General features: G+C 39.0%; 1 protein-coding gene and 1 long non-coding RNA gene across 9 annotated transcripts; one reads left to right on the top strand and one right to left on the bottom strand.

The window, feature by feature from the left end:
- Window positions 1-10,786: 10,786 nt before the first annotated feature.
- LOC147523778 (uncharacterized) lies at window positions 10,787-21,744 on the top strand. 8 transcript variants are annotated; one of them, XR_015217459.1, is made up of 5 exons: window positions 10,787-10,927; window positions 11,015-11,339; window positions 11,682-12,067; window positions 12,190-12,305; window positions 21,351-21,744. XR_015217459.1 is itself a non-coding variant. In XM_086599588.1 (3 exons), the coding sequence occupies exons 1-3, from the start codon at window positions 10,925-10,927 to the stop codon at window positions 11,723-11,725; spliced, it is 372 nt and encodes a 123-aa protein (XP_086455714.1). In that variant the 5' UTR covers window positions 10,787-10,924; the 3' UTR covers window positions 11,726-13,199. The 8 variants fall into 8 exon arrangements, 1 of the variants encoding a protein (XP_086455714.1); XR_015217463.1 differs by lacking the exon at window positions 21,351-21,744 and adding an exon at window positions 12,423-13,199; XR_015217452.1 differs by having other exon boundaries at window positions 11,682-12,305.
- On the bottom strand, window positions 17,862-19,293 carry LOC147523779 (uncharacterized). The gene is made up of 2 exons (XR_015217470.1): window positions 19,092-19,293; window positions 17,862-19,020 (listed from the first exon to the last, which is right to left on the bottom strand). It is a non-coding gene; the product is annotated as an uncharacterized LOC147523779 (long non-coding RNA).
- Window positions 21,745-22,628: the final 884 nt, after the last annotated feature.

The raw sequence follows: 22,628 nt of genomic DNA, 5'->3' as shown, positions 1-22,628 counted from the left end.
TCAGACATTAGAAGAGACAACCGTACGAGCCGCAACCGTACAACCCATACCCACGGTCAGCATTACTACAGGGGAGACTTGCATGCAAACCGAGCACAACAGCCAATCAGTTTTACTTAGGAACATGGCTCTCGTCATTATTAGCCTACTTGTTATTCTTATTGCTCTAATGGTTAGGTTGATTTTCATGTTGTAGGTGCAAAAACGATGTATATAGATTTTTTCTTATGTATATGTATTTCGCCATGTATGTACATACTAGGTTGATTTGCATGTTGCGCTATGTACTTGGCTATTTTGCTGACACTTTTCTTTAACTGCACTATTATGTAAGTGTGCTTCAAATATACTACAACAGAAGATATGGGCTAAAAAACAGGCTATCTTAAAGTGACTTTCAGTTTACGGACATGTTATAAAGTGTCTTACACAGCTTATGTAGTGTATATATATATATATATATATAGCCCAACTCTTAAACGGACTAGTGTCTTGAACAACTTATATAGTGTCAAGCCCAACTCTTAAACGGACTAGTCCGTTTACGGACTTGTGTCTTGAACAGCTTATATAGTGTCGTGAACAACTTATATAGTGTCTTGAACAACTTTTTTAATTTACACTTATTAACTTTTTAATTTATGTTTATATGTGACACTATATAAGTTGTGCAAGACATTATATAAGCTTCGCAATACACTATATAACAAGTATATAACAAGTCCGTTTAAAACGGTATATATATATATATATATATATATATATATATATATATATATATATATATATATATATATATAAGCTGGCCACAAACAAACTAATAAGCGTAAATTAAAAAGTTGTTCAAGACACTATATAAGCTGTTCAAGGCATCTGTCAAATTGAAAATTAAAGCGTATCAAGGTTGAGTTTGACAATAGAACCATTTTTAGACACGTAACGTGAAGATATGACACGCTTATCGGGAAAAAAAAACGTGAAGATATAACACGTACCATGAAGATATGTAATACAGATGAAGATATGTTATATAGTGTCTTGACGAAGCTATGTAGTGTTTTGCACAACTTATATAATGTCTTGCGCAAGGCCATGTAATAAGCGTAAATGAAAAAGTTATTCAAGATACTATATATGTTGTTTAAGACATTAAATAAGTTGTCCAAGACACCATGTTTGTTAACGGATAATCCATTTAAGAGAAGGCCTGAGAAAATACTTATGCTGACGATAGAACATAAAATAATTAAACAGTGTGTGGAATGGTTAATATGTGGACATGATTGATAACATAAAAACTGAGAATATTCAATAAGTCTAGAATGTTCAATATAAATACATAATTAAATAAAGACTGGGAAAAAAATAAAATATATAGTAATTTTGTAGTACTGGTTGCAGACTTCTAACAAGTTTCCATCCCTGGTTAGTTGAAAATTCCTCCATACGGAATGAAGTCTGACATTATAGGTAGGACTGTGCTACTGCCTGATTTTTTGATTTTTTCAACCGACACAACTTTATTAGTATGTAAGTTGTACCACACTAGCCAGGAGTCGCACTTGAAGAGCGCAACATCGATGGAGAAAAGCTCAACAAATTCTAGGTGAGGAAATGTCTGATACAAGTAATCCAAGAGAAACTCTAGCAGTCGACTCCACACCTTAGCATTGTAGTCTTGCAATATGTGGAGTTCGATTTGTCTAGCACGAATTGGACAATTCCAGAAGGTGTACATGATAGCAATAGTGCCTTGGAATTGAAAGAGTTTGTAACCGTTTGGGGTGGAGTTTGTGAGGGGAAGCGCCACCTTTGTCCACTCTTCAGCACCAATATGGAATGCCAAAATTCCAGTGTCCCAAAGAGACTAGTGTAGATGTCCCTTTGCTAAAACTCCAGGCTACATCTGAATGTGTTCAGTGTTGAAGGACAAATATAGGTTTTCCAACCTTCTCCACTTCAAAATGTTGGAGTTGAAAATTTCAACGAAATGGACAATGACACTCTTGTTTTTATTGTCTCGGCTTCGAACTACAGTATGGTGGTTTGGTTTAGACAATCGGACTATGGTGAATTGTAAAGGTTCAATTAAATGCACCGACATGCCCATACACTCTGTCCAGAATTTAATCTTAGGCCTACGCAACATACGTAATTGATGAGTTATGGGTTTGCATACATAAAATTTGGTGTCTCTAAAATGCTTTTCACACAGACAAATAATACCTTGACTAGAAGATGCCATGATCCGAACACCGTTTGGGTAGAAATCCAAATTTGGAGTAGGAATTGGTGGAATGTGAGAAATGTTTGAAAGGAAGGAAGTATAGAGTTCGGAAAAGTGGTTGGTCTGAATCACGTAGCCCAGAAATGCTTTGTTCTTCAGAACAAAATCGGTTATGAATGAACTCTCATAACCGAGCAACTCCCAATCATTGGATACAAATTTGGATTTCTGAAGCAATTGGAGTGGTCCATGTGCAAGTATCTTTTGGCATAATTCAGGGGGGATGTAGAGGCTCTGGTTGGCGTCTTCTTCTTCAGGAGGTAGTGCCATTGTGTGAGAAAAAAGTTTCTGGCTATCAAGTCATTGTGTAATGCATGTGTTTGCTTACTTTTGAATGAAAAGGACGCATCTTTTCAAATAGGATTTACAGATTTGTTTTTCAGTTATTTGATCAGTTTTTCAAAAAGTTGTAACTGAAAAGGTTTTTGATAGAAATTCAAATTCAAAAGTTTTTTAAACAGACATTGCAACGCGGTGTACTGGAATACTTTAGAAAGAGGGGAAAACTCTAGTAAACTTATGACAAATTGGTCAAGTTCCCGAATTAAATTCGCCCAAATCTCAAGTTTCGTGTACACAACACCCAAAGCTGAATTTATGGCACCTCAGTAGCTACTCCTGAAAATATCAGTTTTGATAACATAATTTTCTCTCAAATTCGTCCAAATCTCAAGTTCCGTTTTGATAACCTAATTTTCTCTCCATTTCGAAGGTTTAGTCTTTCCCCCCGTTTCACTCTCTCACATACTGTTTAGCGAAGCTTGGAGCTCCACGAATCGAAGGTTAGTTTAGTTTGTTACTTTATTTCGAAATATATATAATTGTTACTTTAGTTTGTTTGTTTGTCTGTTTTGAGTAGTTAGGTTATAATTTGTGTGCTTAGCGATTTCTTGTTTTGAGTAGTTAGGTTACAATGTCTGTTTAGGCATTTTTCGGTTTGATTTGGCCCTTTCTTGATTTTGTTGGTGTTTATGAGAACGGAACAGGGGAAAAAAAATTAAAATAGACATTGAGGCCACTTTAATTGCACCTTATGTTACTTTTGTTATGTATATAGGATGAGAAAGAAAGTTGTACACGAGGAAGATTCTGGAGAAGAAGGTGGAACGAGGATTGACATAACAACCCGATACAACCCCAGTAGGCTTCATAAAATGTTGTTTGAAAAGTTTGATGCAGTAGAATTGGAGGACTTTCGAATGTCTCCGTTTGGTTTCCTACTTCGCACCCAAGAGCAAATAGATCTAGAAGATAACAAGGCCTATTCATTGATCACCCATAACAACTTGATTGTTACCATTTTGAACCGTCGGATTTCTAAGCTTACGTACAAAGTTAGAGATGGTTATTTGAATTTCAAGAAGTCTGATGTCGCTTTATTCACTGGACTTGCCACCAATGAACCTCCTGACTATTACTTCGAGATGAAGGAGGATAATCCCACACATTTCAGGAGGAAGTATTTTCCTTCGGATAAAGAAGTGGAAAAATGCAAGACGCATAAAGCAGGGGTTCTTCTGGATGACATATTAAAAGTCAGGGATAGGGTGAAGACCCGATCCGAAGGAAACCCATCTTTACTCCCAGATTTATACCGACTGAACCGGTTGTATGCCCTTGGAGTCTTCTTGATTCCAACGGGGATGAAGGGTCTAAGTGTAATCCATATTGACCTTGTTGACAATCTTCAGACCTTTGATTGTTTCCTTTGGGGATACCTTGTCTTCGAAGGTATCAAGGAAGGGGTAGAGTCACTCTACACTGAACTTAGCCATCACTTCAAGCGTACTCCACATGAAACTTTTCATTTTTGCCTTCATGGTGCGGTTATCTTGACTGTGGGTTTACCTCCATATTCCATCCTTGGGGCCTCGCCGATTTGGATCTTAACACTTTCCCTTTTCTGCTTGGGTGGGTGAAGATTCCTCGCAAAACCACCCGTGGATGTACCTGGGAGAGAAAGTTGTTGAAGAGAAATTGCAGAGTTAAGCGTGTGGTCGAACTTCCAGCTACGGTGAGAACTAAGGCTGTAGTAAGGGACGCGCTCGAGGTTAGTTTGTAAATTGAAGAAGTTAATAAGGTTAAATGATAAATACAGTATCTAAGTTGTTAACAAGCCTTTCTAGATACTAAATAAGCTGTTAAAGGTATCTAGTCACATATATTAAGGACATGTTATATAGTGTCTTGAGAAGCTAATATAGATTTGTTCATAGTTTATATAGAGTTCTGAAAATTGTATTTGTCATTCATATGAGGAATTGAATGATCGAGCATGGGCATACGACCTGATTAATGTGGTCATGATTCGCCCGCGAGCTTTTGTAAGTGGTTGCTGTACACATTGTTTTTACATTGTTATTGTATAATTATGACTTTCAATTTAAGCGTTACGACCTTTTACGCAGCTAACCACTAGACGAGTGGGACAGCCGGAAAGCAATGGAGGAGAGTGATGATGGTGAGTTTGAAGAAAAGGTGGAAAATGTGTCAAAGGGAATTAGAACACACCAGAAGAAGACACCAACTGTGAGGCAGACTAGTACTGTTAATGAAGCTGTCCAAGTGACAAGGCATAGTATGAGATCTGTTAGATATCGGGAGACTGACGAGGGTAGAACTCAGGTGGAAAATATTCAGCCCTTGAAGAAGCATGCATGTCTTGCAACTGCCTCGGAAAATGTTGTCCCCTGTTATAAAGACTAGTAAGAAATCAATTAGTAAGAAGCCCATAAAAAAGTCAAATATTGCCAGCCTTGGCACTCCGTTGAGGAGGAGCAAAAGATTGATGATTGTGAATAATGATGGGGTTTGTGATGATAATTTTGCTGTTGTTGAACATAGCATGACGAAAAGGACTGCTAAGAGGACCAAAAGATTGATGATTGTGGATGAGGTTTCTGACGATGATGTTGCGGTTGTTAAACCTAGCACAACAAACATGAGTGGTAAGAGTAGTAGAAGATTGATAATTGTGGACAATGATGAGCTTTCTGGCGATAATGTTGTCGTTGTTGAACCTAGCACATTAAACAGGAGTGGGAGGTTGAATATTGGGGAGGAGGATACTGAGCAAGTACCTAGCATTGGGGAGGAAGATACTGAGCAAGTACCGAGCGCAGCTCTAGGGTTTGAAGATATTCCACGTGATAATGAAGATATGGAAGTAAGCGATTTTTCCTTCATCCTCGCGATTGATATAATTAGTTCAATAGGTACACTATTTCACTATTTCACTTGGTTTATTAGGAAACAAATTTGGTGCCACAAAGTCCAAGATGTGGGGTTAGTATTTCACTCTTGTTGGCGTGTACTGAAACAAGGGATGATGAAGACGGTGGTGTCGTTGTTGGTCCTTATGAAGAAAGTGGAGATGAAGTCACTGCTACTGAAGAAAGTGAATATTATAAAAGTTTGATGCTTGAATTGAACACCAGGTATGAAGAAGTTGACTATGAAGGTGAGGAAGATGGAGGGGGTTTTGTAGCAGTGCTTCTCGCTGTTGATCCGAAGCCGGCCGAAGACATCATCAAGTTGACAACACAACATGAAATAAGTGTTGTAGCAGTGCTTCCCGCTGTTAGTCTGAAGCCGGCCGAAGACATAATCAAGTTGACAACACAACATGAAGTAAGCCAGCCGCTGTTACTGTCGTAGCATGCATTATGTTTTGAATTATTTCAGTATCATCGTATGACTTTGTAGTGAACTTTCAGGGTACAAAAGTTGGGCGTGCAAAATACAAATGTAGGAGGCCTTCGGTGTGACTAGTTCCGTATGATGAAGATTCTAGTAGTGAGGATTGAAGTGTAGTTCCATACAAATGGAGTGTTGAAGTGTAGCCTATCAAAGTTGGACCCTCAAAAGAAAAAAGTTGAAGGTACATATGAGGATACTGAAGGTACAGATGATGAAAATTAATTTGAATAGGTGAAGAAGAAGATGCGGATCCTTGGGCACATGTTTCCATTTGGACAGAATTGTATGTTTTTAATGCCTATGTAGTACAAGTATCTTGGTTATTTGAGGATAATATGTATCTTAGTGGTTATTTGACTGTGTATGGTACATATTGTATTATTAATTTTCGTCTGTCTATATAAATTAAGTTATCAAAATTTGTTCATATAAATTATTATTTTAAAAAATTGCTAATATATAAATTATTTCTTCTATAAAACTCCTCTCTCTCTCTCTCTCTCTCTCTCTCAATCACTTGACCGCTCCTCTTCTCTTCTAAAAAACTCACTCGACTGCTTCTAAAAAACTTTTTTTTCGATTGATTTTGTTATGTTGGGTAACTTAAGTGATTAAATACACTATTTACATGGAGACCATTGGTTGCATTTGTCATACCACGTTTGATCGTGAGTTGGATTGAACACGAGCTGAGAATAACATTCAATTGAACAAACCATGGCATGTGCAGGGGCTCCGTTCAGGCACTCAGTCCCCCACTACAATGTAGTATACTAGTATATATAGTTAGTAGAGGTGACTTTGGATCGGATTGGATTGGATTAACCTCTTTCGGAACTTTTTTTCGAATTTTTTCGGAACCTAACATGTTAGCCAAATCCGACCCAATTTTTTTTTCGGATTCAAAATATATTTCTAGATTTGGAAATTCAGCTGTCCGGAAATTCGGATCGGTTTTTAGAGTTATATCCAAATCCGATCCAATTTTTTTTAAGAATTTTTGGAAATTGGAAAATCGGATATTGGACCATGAAAACTACACCCAAAGGCGGACCAATTTTGAGTCGGATTTCGGCAAAAAGAGACCCTAATAGTTAGGTATGAAATATGGTTTGGTCATATGATGCGTGATATATATATTGGCCTTGGATTTGGCCTTTCATAGCCTGACGTCATCATATTTTTTTTGGGGAGAAACTTTTTGCCCAAATATTTTTGCCAATATTTTTGGGAAGAAGTGCATTAAAACACTGGTTAAATGACTACAAAGTTGACCGGGTAAAGACCAAAGGTCAAATCTGTGTCCAAATCTAATCTCTCACCTCTCCTCCTCTCTCTCTTCTATCCTCGTTCAAATTGGTTCAAATTTTATCGCTTCAAAAACCAACTCTAAAAACCCAAAAACCCAAAGTCCCAACAACAAAATCCTAATTCTCTGTTCATCTCCTCTATCCTCGATGCTCGACGCAGTAATTTGAACAAGTAATTTGAAGGTACAGTTTGTATTTGAAATTATGGTAATGTGCATCTTGTTCGGTATAAATTTTTATTTGTAGTCATTCATCCTCATGCTCGTGTTGTGTGGTTTTGAGTTGTTATCTTTAGTCAGCTACATATACATTTTGGTCCTTTAACAAATCAGGCTTGATTTTGGTCCTCTAACTAAAAGCTTTGTATATATTTACACGGTAGAGGTCATGAGGAATTGAGGTCATGTACTCATGTTGGAATGAAAGACCAACATTGAAACTTCACAAGTTTTTTAAGATGAGTTGGAACAGTTAGTTATCTCTTGTATCTAATCTTGTTTTATTGCATTATAAATAATATTATCTGGTTAGCTATGGTATCTTTAGGATGCATCTTTAGTTGTTATCTTTAGGATGCATCTTGAGTCTTGAGTCTTATATAGTTTTATATAGTTGTTAGCTAGGGTATCTTGAGTCTTATATAGTGTCTAACAAGGATGCATCTACGGCCTGCGAGGGGTCGACGCGCCTGTAGTGCTACCTCGAAGCTCGACGCATATGTTCATCTTGTTTAATTGGCCTGAATAAATTGCTTTTAACTCAAATCTTGAAGGATCAAATTTCTTGGGATCTGGAAAGATGTCAGGGCTGTGGTGAATGTTCCTAAAGAGGGGTAACACTTTCCATCCTTTTGGTATAAGGTACTATGAATAGGTTATTACAGAGAAGAATATGATCAGGACCCTACTTGTAAACAATTTTAATTCCTGATCGAAAGTCTGTTCTTGCACAGTTGCAAGTGTGTTTTTTTGGTTTTGGTCAGCAAAGTGTGTTGAACTGTTGATACTTATACTTGGACAAAAACAAAATAAACCCACATCGCCGTGTGGAGAATCTATTGGAATGTGTGTCCGTTGAATATATGATACACGGTATAAGTGTATAGTGTGATTTTCCGCTGAATATACAAGGATGCATCTTTAGGCAATATGAGGTTTTATAAGTCTTATATAGTGTCTAAAAAAGCTCAATACGGTTTGTTATCATGCTTATAAATGTTATTGTCGGTTATTTAGGATGAAGAAAGGGATCACAAAGAAGAAGGTGGGTACAGAGAAGAAGCTGAAACCAACCACCACCGGTTGGGGAAGGCCGCGGGTAGGAAGCTTGAGATGGGAGAGAAGAAAAGGAGAAAAGCCAAGCCGAGAAGGTCAATAATGTGAAGATAACGACCATGCAGTTCATTAGGTACACTCGTAAGAAACTGTTTTTCAAATTTCCGGTCGGGGATGAGATCGATGATTTTAGTAAATCACCATTTAGTTTTCTGTTGGGCATAGAAGAGCCTATGGTCACCATAGACAATCTGGTTGTTGCTGTTTTGTCAAGGAGGATTTGTAAGATGACATATAGGCGGAAGGATGAGATATTGACATTTAAAAAGTCAGATTTCACGCTATTTATGGCTTGTCAACAGCTCATCCGAGCAAGGAATATTTTGATATGAATGAGCTAGAACCAACTGAATGGCGGGAAAAGTTTTTTCCCTGCTTGGAAAAAAAGAGGAAGTCGTTCAAAGGTTCTGTTTCATTAGATGAGTTGATGATAGTGAGGAAGAAGGCTAAGAAAGATCCTAATAAACTACAAGATGTGTTTCGGATGAATATGTTGTATGTTCTTGGGGCTTTTCTTCTCCCGGTGGGACACAAAAGAGTGAGTGTTACGCATATTGATATTGCATCAAATTTAGAAAAGTTTGATTAGTTCCCTTGGGGATGGGTTGCATACCAGTGCTTCAAGGAAAGTGCCAAGGATGTAGTCATGAGACTGAAAGCGCACTTGCAAAAAAACCCAAATGAACTGTTCAGCTGTCCTTTGTAAGGTTGTGCTCTTGCTTTTACCCTTTGGGTTTATCTACACCTCCCTATGCTGGGAGCGCGAAGGGAACATCAAGACAAGTTCCCATGGTTTCTAGGCTGGTCTAAATTCCCTGGTAGAAGCAAGCGTGGGACTACATGGGAGTTAAAGTTGGTGAAAGTGAAGAAATTGTATGTGAGGAAAGTGCTAAACGTACCAAAGGATGTGGCAGCTCGTCTTGCTATTAAAGCTGCGTTCGAGGTAAATTGTCATGTCGCGTCACTCTTACATGATGGCTTGGATTAGCCTTTGTTGATTTTAGTTGTCTTCTATGTTGGTATTTAGTTTTACACATTGATTTTTTTTTCTTTTGATGTGATTAAAGCATTTTGATCATATGTATTTTGTATAGGAAGAAAAAAAGGAAGAAACTGAGCAGAACCTTAGCATGGATGTTCTGTATGAAAGCCAACAACTTATGTTGAATAAGAGTATTGTTGAGGCTTCTGTGAAAAGAACAACTTTGATTGAAGAAGAAGGTGATGATGAGTCGGAAACCGAGGATAGTGGCGAGGATGAGTTTGAAAGCCCGCCACCTCCTAAGAGAGAGCTAGAGTTGTGTTAAGACCATCGAAAAAGGGGAGGCCAAAGGGCTCCTTGAAGAATAAGCCCGGTGAAGTCAAAATGGTTGCCATAAAAAAAAGAAGCAATCAACAATAACAAGGTTGCCACCGTGAAGAAAAAGGTAGAAACCAAAGTGAGGTCGTGGGCGATTGAAGAAGAAGTCGGGAGCTTTGAAAAAGAAGCCATTTGAAGTAAAAGTGAGGAGTTCTCCCTAAGCAAGGGGACCAAGCGGCGTGTAAGTTTTGAAGATCGTCAAACCTGAAACCGCTTTCGAGAACCCTACGGATAATGTGAACGAGAAAGTGGTCCCACGTAAACCGAAGTCTGAAAAAGTTGGATCCAGCAAACCAGTTTTTCACGAGCCGTGGGGGGGGGGGGGGGGGAGATGGAACCACAGTCTTTAACAACTCCTTATGCTTCTTTTGCGTGAGTTGCCCGGAAGGGATCCGATCTTCATTGGGGCGAGACATCATTACGCTTCTAGATGATGGGATCATGGAAGAACTGGTATGTTTTCCATATTTTTATGTTTGGGCTTAGTTGGTTTGATTGATAAGAGCAAACACTTAAAGTAACTACCCCTCGCATTGTTCAATTGTTTAATTTCAGACGCGTGAGGAAAATGAAGTGGAAGCTAGAAAAAATGTTATGGACACTGTGCATGAAATTAACACCACCTTTGGGTTGAAGCCGAGATCTTTATGCAGCACAGCTGATGACTATGTGAACGATGACGTAGTCAATGGTAGCCAACCGAACCCCGACTTGGTGCCTCAGTTATCCGATTCTGAATACCTGAGGATCGCCATGTCAATCGAGTCACCGAAATGCAGAGAAGAAGAGGTGATCACTTAACCAAAGGCATATCTAACAGTCACATGCGCAAGGACTTCTTGAAAAAAAACCACTTCAGACAGAGGGAAGTAGAAAAAAATGAAGCTTTTAAGGACATGGACATTACTGGTGAAGATGTCCGAACATTCCAAACATGGTACTTAAACTTATAGAATGTCTTCTTTGTAGCCTTTTTAATGTCTCTAGGATTTGAACTATGAACTTTTAACATATTGTTATATAGGTGTCGGTGAGTGGAGAACAAGACGAGATGGTTGAGGATGACGTGGTTCGGCATTCTGTTAATGAGGATGCAGGGAAGCCAATGGATGATGATGTTCAACTTGATGTGAATGATGATGCCGAGAATACAAATAATGGGATTCTGAAAGAAATTTCTCCAAAGGTGATGGTGAGTGGAGAGCGAGACGAGATGGTTGAGGATGATGTGGTTCGGCATTCTATTAATGAGGATGCAGGGAAAACAGTAGAGGATGATGTTCAGCTTGATGTGGAAGATGATGCCAGCGAATACAAATGGTGGGATTCTGAAAGAAATTTCTCCAAAGGTGAAATTTGTTTACAATAGTCAATCTCCAGTTTGAACTTATATAATGTCTCCGGTGGCCTTTTTAATGTCTCTAGCCTTTGAAGTTTGAACTGTGAAATTTTAGCATCTGAAGGTCCAATTTAAGTGAAGCTTTTTGTTTTGTTTTGTTTTTTTTCGTTTCGAGTCTGCTCATGAGAAGGATATTATGCTAGATGCTGAATCTTTTAAGGTTGTGCTAGATGATGCTGAGGATTTAGGCGGCTTGTATCACTTTGAGGATGTATATAATTGTTCAAAATTATTTTACTGTTTTTCCTTTGTTTATCTTTTTAGTTGTTTGATTGAACATATTGTAATTCAGGTGACAGTGATTGGACGTACGGGAAGACGAAGATTGTTACTTGACTGACGATGAGGGTGTGGGAGGAAACTCAGTGTCTACTTCCACAGGGTAGGAAGATATGGTGAGAAGGTCAGCTGGAACATTTGACAAATCCAACATACCACAACTTGAAAAGGATGTCGCCGGTATTTGCCAACAAAAGATTCTCATGGTTTTCAACCAAGGCTTAGGATTACTAGAGAGACAATCTGGGATTGCGAGTAGGAAAAAACTACCCAATGACTATTTGAAGTTGACTACAACTGTGCAAAGGGTGACATATTACTGGAGACTGCATGATCAAGATGAAACGAGCCCTGGACAGATTGTTAGACGGTACGGCAACTGAGATGACATAAATCGTGGTACCTTCTACACCTTGTACACCAATGGGTGGCTCAATGATCTCGTATGTCTCTCTCACTGATTTGTCACCTGGTTATTTGTTAATATCTTACCTATATTTTTTGCTTAATTGTTTTGTTAGTTGGTCTGAAGGCTATGGATATGTACATGGATTTGTTGCGCCGTTGGTACACCGACAAAAATGGTCCGGGCGGACATGAACCAAAGTACAACATTGTATCTACATCATTCTTTTCGGTAATGTACAGAAATTTATTATTTGGTACTTCTTCCTCTCACCAATTATGAGGTCCTCCATTAATCAATTATCGTTACTATAGCATTGTTTCTGCAATTGTCATGACCGTTTGACAGCCACACTCAATGATAAGGCAATCAATTTGGAGGACAAAATAAAAAATGTCGAAGACACTCTATTGGGAGGCTCCTTGATGGCGGGCAACATGACAAGGGTTTTCCTTTCGTTCGTTAAGGAGATAGGCTAGACCCAGAGGTTGATGATGACGGTTAACGTCGCGAACATGCACTCGATTCTTGTTGTACTCAACTTTAGAGACTGGTCTGTTGAGATTTTTTATTCTATTGTTGATAGTGTTGAAAGGTGTATGAGCTTGACCTGAGACCGACTTTGGAGAAGTTGCTATCCATATTACCTTACGGTGTGTTGGCTTTCAACAGAGCCATAATCGATTAGTCGAAATTGTCTACAAAATGGAAGTTTGTGTTTGCTGATTGCACGAAACAAACTGATGACAACAGTTGTGGGGCATTTGTGTTGGCCTTTGTTGGCTGTCTTCTGAGGAATATGCCACCAATTTTTTACCCCAAGTGCAAACTATACATTCGACGAAGAATTGCCAAGGATTTCTTGGAGTGTGGAATTACGCCTGTAGAGTACGTTCTTATGGGTTCCAGTGGTCGAGAACTGGACTTCAATGACAATGGGGACGGTACTGGAAAGGCGCGTGGTCAGCCTTGACATGTGTTGCTGCTGGCTTGCTATTAGATGGACATATCATATAGTTTCGTCAGAAGTGTATATATTTATGTTTATTGTATGTCTTGTTTTGAGTCTAACTTACGCTTCTTGTTATTGCTAGAGATCTGCAACGATGAAATTGTCCTCTCTAATTTTGCTTCCCTCCTTTTCATCAGCAGATCAGTTTCCATAATAAAATTATCCATCTTCCCATAGAGAATGTCCAACTCCTTCCTTCCTGACGGATTCACATCTTTCTTTAGTCTTTTGATCGTAGTTAGTATGTCTTTCAGTAAGTCAACCAACGAATTTGGGGAAGGAGACGACAGTGATGAATTTGACATTAAGAATAGCTAGAGTCAATAATTTTGGGGTTACAGTATCTTAAAAGCAAACATTTTCAAGGGGCTCATTTGAGCCGTCCAATCTCAAGTTCTTAATGTCCACCGTTCATCGAGTTACATAAAGGATGTCATTAAAACTACACTTCACGACACTGTACATGAACTTTGTCTCGACTTTGTACCCTAACCTTCTTCTGCACGCCTAAAAAATCAACATCGAAAATCCAATCTGAGCCCATACAACATTGAAGCCCATGTTTGCCACTTCATTTCATGCGTATCCCTTTATCATCCAACGGTCCACTGCTGAGATTTTCTTTTTTAGTTTCCCATGCAGCATGCGCTATCTACACCCTATACCCTATGAAAGAGAAATGGAGATGTTTTGGGAAGAAGAGAAAATCAGAAGTGAAGAGTTAGGTATTCAAGAGAGCAATTATAAACCAAAATGTTGTAGGAACTGAGAAAAAGTATCAAGCGAGATAAAAAAAAATGGTGAAGGGGAAGAAATCTTTGTTGTCAAGTCCAAAGAAACAGGCGAAAAAAGTGGAAGTGGTAGAGGCACTAGGAAGAGGGATTGGATAAAAAGGAGGAATCAAAGATTAACACTGTGGTGCAGAGAGAGAGGAGGAAAATGAAAGGCTATGAAGAGAGAGAGGAGGTGAGAAATGGGAAGAAGATGAGGGTCTCATACCAAGATGCAAATGAATCAAAGGCAAACAAAAAGGTCAAACAGTAGAGGCTGATAGTGATTTGAGTAGTGGATATGCCTCCGGATCTGATACAAGTGGAAGTGGTGGTGGAAGTCTACAGGCTAGAAAGTCTATTGAAACCTACTCAGCTAGTAACCCAAGTGTCTTCTCCTATGGGAATCCTAGCACTGAATCTGAAGAAACTGCAAGTGATGTTGGGAACAGCTCTGATGGATCTTCTGAGGAGGTGTCTGATGAAAGTTTCTCAAGCACCTTAATGGTTTTATTCTAGTAGGAGGAAGGTAGAATCCACCTTAATTGTATAAAACGTTGTTGTTACCTTGAAGCAACAACTCGAGATTCATCATTCATGATTCATGTGAAAGTATATAGCTTGTTCAGGACACTATCTAAGCTACCCAACAAACATGTCCGTTTAAGAGAAAGCCTGATATAATAACCAAAATTACAAAATAAATTAAATATCACATTACTACCACTCAAAGTTGGCGTCGTTTGTCGACAGCTTCGGGGTTCACAGGACGGTGCTCAGCTCCTTTATCATCAACGAAATTTTTGCATGTACGCCTGTTGTGCCCTTCCATGTTGCACAAAGTGCAACTTCTTCTCTGCTTTGGTCTCTTATGCTCTGGTCTTCTCCATATTCTCTCGGTTGGTGGCCTGCCCGGTTTGCGCCTCACTTCCGAGGGCATAACACGCTCATCCTTTCATCAATGTCCCACTGCTCCTTATTAGGAATTCCAACCCACACCTCACAATACGTCCGTTGCCAGTTAGCAGTAAGGTAGTACGGATCAACATATGTCGTATAACTACCTTACTGGGTGACACTGATTGCCTTACAGGCATGCGCACATGGGATTCCCATGTGTTGGAAATACCCACACAAGCATTGCCTAGCGGCTAGATTTACACGGTATGCTTGTAAACGGTTAGTCTTGACTATATATTCCCATTTCCCAGCCCGTGACTCCGTAAATTTCATCGACTTGTCGATGTTGGTTCTAAGCAGCCTAGTAGCACGAGGTGTTAACATCTCACCCCTAGAAGCCCACTCATTCGCCATATTTTTGTATTTGAAATAGTGGTCACTAATGTTACGCTTTGATTGCTTCCACAAAACAAAGAATCAATAAACAAAAAGATACGTCATCCTTAATCATGTTGTTCCAACACTCAACATGGTTGGTGTAAGCAATGCCGTATCTCTTAACTACCGATGCATGGCATGCTCATTGATGAAAATGAATACCAATAAACAAATCGTGGGCTGCTGAGCTCATTTTCTCTATATCTTTCATAACATAACGGAAATACCATTCTTTAGTAGTCTTAGCTGCAGTCTTAATCTTCGCCATAAGTCTGACTGATGGATTGTGCAGGTTCTTACATATATGGTTCATGTAGAAAACATGTTTCGCCCATGGAAACACCTCGGCCACTTTGATAATCATACTAGGATGCCTATCAGATATGATAACCAAGGGCATCTCGTACCCTACTACTTGGTCTCCAAGGCAGCTTTCAAATAAAGAAAACCAATCATAGTTTTCGTTGTCCTCACCATTAACGATACTAAATGCAACTGGGAAAACATGATTGTCGCCCGTCAATGGCAATAACTGAAAGAAGACATCCGCTTGATCTACCCTTCAAATCGTTCCATCAATTTCTATGTGCGCCTACATGTGTTACGGAAACTCCTAATCAGTAATCCCATATCTCCGAAGTAGCACTTGAGGCGGTCACTATTTCAGTACTCTTCTCAACTTCAAGAAAAAGCTGGAAGGGATCGACCTTCCTCGGTTGTTGATCAGAATCGCCTTTCGAAATGGTACGACCGCCTTAAACTTCCTTGAATCTTAAATGCAGTATTCAAATACTCTTTTAAACCGCGTGTAAAATTAGACTACGTCATAACATGTCAACTTCAATTACACTATGGGGTGGGTCTATGTTAGTTCAAATATTAATCGTCGGTCGCTTTCTTTTGTAAGTATGGAAAATGAAGGAATGTCATGTCTTTCAAGAACTAATGGGTTTCTCTTAAACCGACTATCGTTTATGGTCATGTAATATCGTGTTGGCCTAAGCTAACATAGTAACTTGCTCGGCTTATATTGTTGGACAAGAATTCTCTTAAACGGATTATCCGTTTACGGACATGTTGTATAGTGTCTTGAACAGCTTATGAAGTGTCTTTCTGATGACCATGTAATAAGCGCAAATGAAAAAGTTGTTCAAGACACTATATAAGTTGTTAAAAAGACTACAGAAGTTATCCAAGACACCATCTTGGTTAATGGATAATCCGTTTAAGAGAAGGCATGTTATGTGTGTGATATATAGTTGGATATATAATCCTAAATTAAATAGTTGTCCACTACACTATATAAACTGTCCTGTGAAAGCCAGAAATTAACGAACCTCTTCTAGAGCCTTTTCCTTTCCCCGCCACGCAATTTTGTACTTGAATCTACTGAAGTCCACTCTTTCACCATCGCCAACAGATGACTTGCCTTCAAGGTTTTGTCGTCCTGCAGAATTTGTTTGCAACACAAGGCGATATAACCACTTGACACCTCACGGTTAAACTCTCTAGTTGTTCGGCAGCCACATGTGTGAACATTGTAAACAGTTTTCACAATCCACATATACGAACCATTAATGCTGCAATACACATGAAACGGACAATTAGACCCCTGACTCCTCAATTCAGATCCTTTGCATCCATATTGTACCCTTTCATGGTCCGTCCTTATTTTTGCTAGTTCAAAGTTGTTTTTAATGGCGTAAGTCTTCATGTGAAATGTAAACAACCACCTTTCAGGAAACACCATCCCCAAAATGAGTGTATTTATTTCGGGAGCCTCCAATTATGTTGGAATCGCATCTTCAAGACGCCCATCCTCTACCACAGAATTTTTGTAGCGTTGGGATTTCTCTTTTCTTTCCTTTAAGAGGGAAAGTCGTTCATTACTACTCCCGTTATCTTGCGTGAATTGGGATCCTACCCTATCAGCAACTGCACTTCCGAATGCTAGTGCAACACCCGATGGTGCATCAGGGGCGCGATTTTTAGTATTACGGTCGGCATTATAATGTTGCCCACCACGGAGTGGAGGAAATACTAGAAGAAACGGGCACATTCCAGGACCGGTGTGTAGAGTTTCGAGGTCGTGTTCATATAATATTGTATCATAATTCGTTGAACATCTTGCCGCCCGATGATCACTATTTTCTGCACCCGTCGCGTCACCAGTTACTCCAGCTGCCATCTCTACCTGCCATTTGAACATTATTATACCTATTATTAAGGTCAAAACCACCTGCCATTTGAAAATTATTATCAACAGACCTATTATTAAGGGCAACACCACCTGACTCATCAATTAGGTCATCACTATCACTGAACTCATCATCACTATCTCTGAACTCATCATCACTTGGACCATCATCACCAACACGCCCGTCCTCGACCGTAGGCTTTTTGTACCATTGGGAGCCTTGCTGACTGTGTCCCCTGTTGTCTTCTTTGTCACCACTACCACCACTTTCGGATGCTGGTAACACACCACCTGATCTGTCAGATATGCCATTGTAAGTATTACCTCCACTATTATAATTTTGTCTTGACAGTGGACAAAATATTGGACCAAATAGGCACATTCCAGGACCGGTGTGTGGAGTTCCGAGGTCGTGTTGGTATAATATTCCACTATAATTGTACGAACATCTCACAGCACCATGACTACTATTTTGTGCACCCGCCGCGCCACCAGTAACTCCACTTCTATCTCCCTCCACTTGTCATTTGAACATAATTTTCAAGGTCAACCCCACCAGACTCATCAATTGGGTCATCACTTGGACTATCACCCCCAAACAAAGGACCACTGTCTTCACGCATACTAGACGTGTCAATAATATTATCCCAATTTGTATCGTTCCAATTCGATGTACTTTCACCTAGATCTCTATCCCTACAACTCACCACTTCCTCCAAAAGGAAGTAAAGCTAACACGAGTCGTTCTCCTTTCTCCTAGACCTCCCGACACGTGACCTTCCTCTTCAGACTCACTGTGCAGTTCTAAGGGAGAACACTGGCTACCGAAACCAATTATAGTAACTCTGTCTGTTGGGACATCGGGGATAATTAGCCTCAGACTACTCGAAACTTGGTCAAGTGTGAAGGTCGTTGTATGGCATCGTCTGGGAAGTTTAGATAAGTTTGTTTCAGGCACGTGCTGAGAAGGTTCAACATCTACTCCAATACAATTGTCAGGCCCGTATTGGGTAGACTCTGCAAGGAACGTTTCAGGCACTATTGAAACTTCAATACCATCTAGAAGCATCACAATTAGTGAGTTTAGTGCCGTTTTACACACCTCTTTTACAGTCAAAACAATGTCGTAGTCCTCAATAACTCACTTACCCCCATAAGTATCTGCTACATAGGATGTTTCTCCAAACTGAGTTTGAAGCTTCTCATCTCCAACAATGCTAACTGCACAACAATTTATTCATTGCACAAGTTAGCTCATAAACGTGTCAATAGTGTATTATAAACTAGTGTTTAATAACTCTTACATAGTGTCGTGTAACGCTTATATTGTACTTCTAACAAAACATGTATACTGATTCAGGAAACCTAAAATACTGTCCTGCCATGCTTTAAAGTGCCTCTCTAGTCTCCTCTTCTACAGGTAAAAAAAACTGCCAGAAACCAGAATAACGCACTTACCACCATAGCCATAACTTCTCGACGTCGTTGTATGACACCTTCTGGGAAGTTCAGATTTGTAGGTTTCGGCCACGTGTGGAGAAGGTTCAACGTCTACTCCAGTACAATCAGCCACGTACTGGGTGGCTTCTGCAAGGAAGGTTTCGGACACTCTAGAAACTTCGGTAACATCTGGGAGCATCACAGTCAGCAAGTTTATTGCCATTTTACATACTTTTTTATAGTCACAATAACGCACTTACCCCCATATATATCTGGTACACGAGACGCTTCTCTAAACTGAGTTTGAAGCTTATCATCTCCCACAATGCTAACTACACAACAATGTAGTCATTGCACAAGTTAGTTTTCTAAACGTGTAAATAGTATACCGCAAACTATTTAGTGTCTTGACGGACTTATTAATTCTCTTAAACGGATTATCCGTTTACGCACTTGTTATATAGTGGCATTGATGCGACTATATATATCGTTACGAATAGCTTATGTAGTGTCTTGGCCATGACCATGTAATAAGCTTAAATGAACAAGTTGTTCAAAACACTATATAAGTTGTTACCGACACTAAATAATCTGTCAAAGACACCATGTTTGTTAACGGATATCCATTTAAGAGAAGGCCTGGGAGTTCATTAAGATATACTTAAGTGCCAATAACAACCAAAACTCACTTACCATCAACTTCTTTCGTAACGGGTAAGTGGGATGATTCACCTAAATCAGTGTCTGAAACTTGAGATGGTTCGCCCAATTAGGCTTCAAGCAATTCAGATGGTTCAAGAATATCGGTAAAGTGATTTACTCAATCGACATATTAGTTTGGAAATTATCCGTTCAATAAAGCGCAATGAAATTGCAAGCTTACCTTCTTTTAACCTATTATCGTAAGCAGGTGATGAGCATGATAGTGGGACATCCTCCTCCATCAAATCTTCATTCTCCTTTCTGAAAATCAAGACACTACCTTCTCCACAGGTTTTCATTCTATGTGCATCCATCATCTCCTTGTAATCTTCCTCCTCATCAATTGTGCAAACGTGTCCAAAGAGTAGGTAGCTAAATTGTAGTGGCTTTATCTTCATTACTTTTTCCAAAAACCAATGAAGTCTCCAAAACTTGGCTTCACACAACACCACCTAAGTTTCGTTGATCCACATACGTAAGTCACAACCCCATTTTCAAGAGTTCTGACTTTACCCCCAAACTTGCATATGAAAAGCCCTTTCTCGTCTGCTCCAATTTTAGTCACTGCTAAAGCCAATCAAACATGATTTATCTTATTGTTCAACACAGAGATAATGTTTTTCGAAGTCTAGTATAGTGGTGTCTAACTGTTATATAGAGACGAGTCCCAATAGTAGGTCCGAGTAGAACTGCAAAATTCAACGGAGATGTGTGGAATGGCATGGACATAAATCATCTACTTAGGTATACATTGAGATGGTTGTATCCAAACTGAATGTGCCTTCCTACCTAATCTCAATCCCCAGTAGCATATGCTATTGTTTGTTACAACATCAGAACTGAAATAGATATTTAGAAAATCCAGAGTATTAGTTCATTACCATTGCTGATTGAGCACAATACTCATGACGAGCACAACATTAGGAGAAATGTTGAGCCCTAAAGCATCATATGTACAGAACTAGAGCATCAGTGTCTTCGGAGGGTTATATAGAGCTGATGTAAATTTTTAAAATTAAAACAACTCCAATGTGGAAACTTGAGTTAAAGTTTGGATCTTTACTTCTAAAACACTCAAAAAATTAAATAAGCAATAGGTTACTCTAAAAAAGAACCACTAAAGTGTCTTCAGAGTATAAATTCGTGCCATGAATGACTAACACAAGCTTATAATGCTAGAGAGAGAATGAGTGAAGTGGAGGATAGGTAGTTATAAATTGAGATTAATGAGCCACATTAATGACCCAATACCTCATTAATGAGGCTATGAATCACAAAGAATAAAGAATAATAGAATTAGAATTTAAAGCACACCTTGAGAACAAGCTTCAAATCCAAAAGATCTGGTTGGAGGAAAATTTTGTGAACTTTTGAGAAAGTAGATAAGTTGCCCTTGGGACGTGTGCAAACAATAATTGAGAAGAACTAGAGAAGAACAAACCAGAGATAGTAGGTTGAATTTTCAAATACTAAGTTGATCAATCCGAAGTCAGAACTAGGGGATCTCTCCCATGCATTTAATGCATGGAAGTGAGGTGTCATGTAGGTAGGGGTACAATGGGAATTTCAGTTCCTATAGGTTAAATGGGTGATTTCACTTTAATTTTGAATATTTTTTGGTTTTTAATTTAAGGGACTACATAGACAATTTACATAATCACTAAAGGTCAAATATGAGAATCTATGTGGCCCCAAAAGTGGGTCTGACGTCTGATTGTGGAATAAAACATGTGAGTACCGATTTTGGTATGTTTGTTAACTGGGGGTCGATTTTTGAAGTTGGCCTTTATTCAAACAATCTTTATTGCTTCTTGCAGAACTGGAATATAGAACCACAACAATCGTGCAGCGGCCAAGAAGACGTCTCATGCTTGTATCATTCTTGCCACTGCAGTAAATCAGAAATGCCATTGGTTCTTGCATTAGTCATGCAACAGCTCAGGAAGCAAGGGTGTTATAGTATCCACTGATAATTAACTAAATTATCTGATGCAGATAAGCTTCATGTACAAACATACCCTGTTCTAAAGTGCAACAACGCCAGTGTAATTAAAGATGCAGAAGTGAAGTTTGAACTAACCAAGGTACCATTATGAAGGTGATAATGAGCTGAAGCAGATACCCTGAACCAGAATTAATGCAGATCATGCGGCAAGTCTAAAAGCAAGAACCACTTCATGTGCGGCCTAATAAGATCAATGCGACAGCAACCTGTATGTAGATTAGCAAGTTCACCAATTATAAGGTGTCCTACAAAGGCAACCAGATCCTCTAGCAAGCCCCATAAAACTTGTTCCAAGACTAACGGATATTAATGAATAACGTTAAACTGTTACAAAATTGCTGGGCGTGCTGTTGTCATCCCATATAATTGGATGGTTTATGGTTAGCATTCACACTGACATAAATCTTTGGGTGATGATACCAGAGGTCTGGGGCTCGAACCCCGCCAGCATCAAAGAGTTACTTATCTCATTTAAAACAGGCTTACCAATAAAAAAAAAAAAAAAAAAAAATCTTGAGGACATACCAATGGTTCAGAGACGGGGATAATGTTTACATCTATTTCAACCACCTTATAGTGATAACATATAACTACATATTCCAATCACAAGGCAGCAGAACACAGAAAGCCGGAGTTGCAATTTTCAACAAAAGTTTACGTAACACGCAAAAATCAAAAGCCATGAAACACACTACAAATGCATAATTTTCCTAACTGCTCTTAGGAGGAATTTCCCATGTACTGGATAGCTTCTTTAGATACCCTTAATTAACAGCAAAGAAAAAAGAAAAGAAGTATCACTTATTGACTTCAACAGAAAGGTGAACTTTATTATTCCATCAGAATGGCCTTCTAGCCATCTACCAATGTTTTCCAGGAGATAATGAATACTCCAACAGGCAGCATGCTCGAAATTTCATGCTAAACAGCAGAAATCCTAGTTTGACACCTTAATCCACCATGATAGTACCAGGAAACATTTTTGTTTTCCATAGTCTTTATTTTCAATCTGATAGTTATGGTGATTTTTGTATTTTTCACTATGATTACACATAAAAATACTTCCTAGTAACATATGTATGGACGGCAA

This window comes from Coptis chinensis, chromosome 1 (genome assembly GCF_015680905.1).
Source record: "Coptis chinensis isolate HL-2020 chromosome 1, ASM1568090v1, whole genome shotgun sequence".
Taxonomy (NCBI): Eukaryota; Viridiplantae; Streptophyta; class Magnoliopsida; order Ranunculales; family Ranunculaceae; genus Coptis; species Coptis chinensis.
This window is presented reverse-complemented; position numbering and strand designations above follow the sequence as displayed.

Excerpts from the sequence above, each read along its gene's own strand:
- LOC147523778 (XM_086599588.1), top strand. Across the intron at positions 11,340-11,681 it reads TGAAAGAAATTTCTCCAAAG|GTGACAGTGATTGGACGTAC; the intron begins GTGAAATTTGTT and ends ATTGTAATTCAG.